The sequence below is a fragment of the Ictalurus furcatus genome, unplaced genomic scaffold, assembly GCF_023375685.1.
Source record: "Ictalurus furcatus strain D&B unplaced genomic scaffold, Billie_1.0 scf1, whole genome shotgun sequence".
Taxonomy (NCBI): domain Eukaryota; kingdom Metazoa; phylum Chordata; class Actinopteri; order Siluriformes; family Ictaluridae; genus Ictalurus; species Ictalurus furcatus.
The window spans coordinates 1,691,676-1,693,326 of NW_026521050.1; the positions used below are offsets into that span (position 1 = coordinate 1,691,676).

At 43.4% G+C, this 1,651-nt stretch overlaps 1 protein-coding gene across 1 annotated transcript; it reads right to left on the bottom strand.

The window, feature by feature from the left end:
* Positions 1–241: 241 nt before the first annotated feature.
* Positions 242–1,442, bottom strand: LOC128604651 (histone H2B-like). Its single transcript, XM_053619777.1, has one exon. It carries the CDS (start codon positions 1,196–1,198, stop codon positions 824–826), a length of 375 nt encoding a protein of 124 aa, XP_053475752.1. The 5' UTR covers positions 1,199–1,442; the 3' UTR covers positions 242–823.
* Between the last annotated feature and the right edge of the window lie 209 nt (positions 1,443–1,651).

Here is a 1,651-nt window from a genome sequence, read left to right on the forward strand (position 1 = left end):
AACAAGTGTAAACTGAGATGCAAACTGACTCTCACCTACATAATGTCCTGACTTTGACAATAAGTCAGCTGCATCCCAATTTGGAAAAATTTTTGAAAAATAAAGACCAGCTTCATGTGTCTCATTAGAGGTCACTGATATTGTAGGCATGTGGCTGTATTGCTTATAGCTTGAATAGTTGTATTAGGCATTGAACATGTATTATAAATGGGATTGTTTCTGTTTTCATTATACTATAAGTTTCATTGAACTATAAAACTCAGAAAATAAAACTGCATTAGTGAAGCAGATACAGACTAATGTTTTCTATTTATTTGTAAATATTATGAAATCATAAATGGCAACTTTAATTTTAATATAATACAGTTTGGTATAATCCAACATTTACTTTCGGCCCACGGCCCTCAATCAAGTTTGATTTTTGGCCCTTCCTAGGAAAAAGTTTGGGCACCTCTAATTAATAATGATTATGTGCTACCATTTTGTTATTCCCTCTTGCTACAATCTTAATACGAATAACTTTGTGCTGCTAAAGCCCCATTTTGCATTGCTCAGATTATACAACCCCCGAAACCGTGCTACAACCCTGTTTAAATATACTCATCTCTGCATTTAGCAGACTGCTATAATTACCCCAAAGCCTGAACATCCACAGGAGTGCAGCGCTTCAGAAGTCCCCCTCGATCACTCTCTGTCTCACACACACACACACACACACACACAGCGTGAGAGGAAAAGCGAAAAAGAGGAGCTTGCTCTTTGTATGAAAAGTGGGTGGCTCTTAAAAGAGCCGTTGGGTTGATGAAGACGGCGGTAACGCGCTTTACTTGGAGCTGGTGTACTTGGTGACGGCCTTTGTACCCTCGGACACGGCGTGCTTGGCCAGCTCGCCGGGAAGCAACAGGCGAACGGCGGTCTGGATCTCCCTGGAGGTGATGGTGGAGCGCTTGTTGTAGTGAGCCAGACGAGAAGACTCACCAGCGATGCGCTCAAAAATATCATTCACGAAGGAGTTCATGATGCCCATGGCCTTGGATGAGATTCCGGTGTCAGGGTGCACCTGCTTCAGGACCTTGTACACGTAGATGGCGTAGCTTTCCTTCCGGGATTTTCTGCGCTTCTTGCCTCCTTTACCTGCCGTCTTGGTCACGGCTTTCTTTGATCCCTTCTTGGGCGCGGTCTTGGCTGGATCGGGCATGATGCTGCTTCTCGAGTAAACGAACAGAAAATGACTGGCGCCCGCCTCGCACCCGCTCTATTTACAGACCCACATGCTAATGACGCCAAGACAAGATACCTTTTTTTGATTGGCCAAAATTCGATACCTCCCCCTGCATGGCGCCTCCTACTGCATTCTGCTTCCTCCCTCCCTCCATGCCTCCCCCCTCCTCGTCCCTCCTCCTCCCTCCTCCTCCTCCGCTACGCTTTGCTTCCCTTCCCGCCCTTGTACTTTCAGAACAACGTGCACTATGAAAAAACAATTGGCCTGAGAAAAAATCGTTTTATATTATATATGCATGTATGCGTGTGTATGAGAAAGAGAGAAATATAGAAGTAAGTTTCTACTAAAATCATCTTTTAAATCGTTTTAATCAGTTTATAATATTGAATACTGTGCATATATGTAGTTTATTACAAAAAATACAAATAG

What these genes read in the sequence shown, in the direction of transcription:
- LOC128604651 (XM_053619777.1), bottom strand. Translation starts at nt 1,198, where the DNA reads ATGCCCGATCCAGCCAAGACCGCGCCCAAGAAGGGATCAAAGAAAGCC.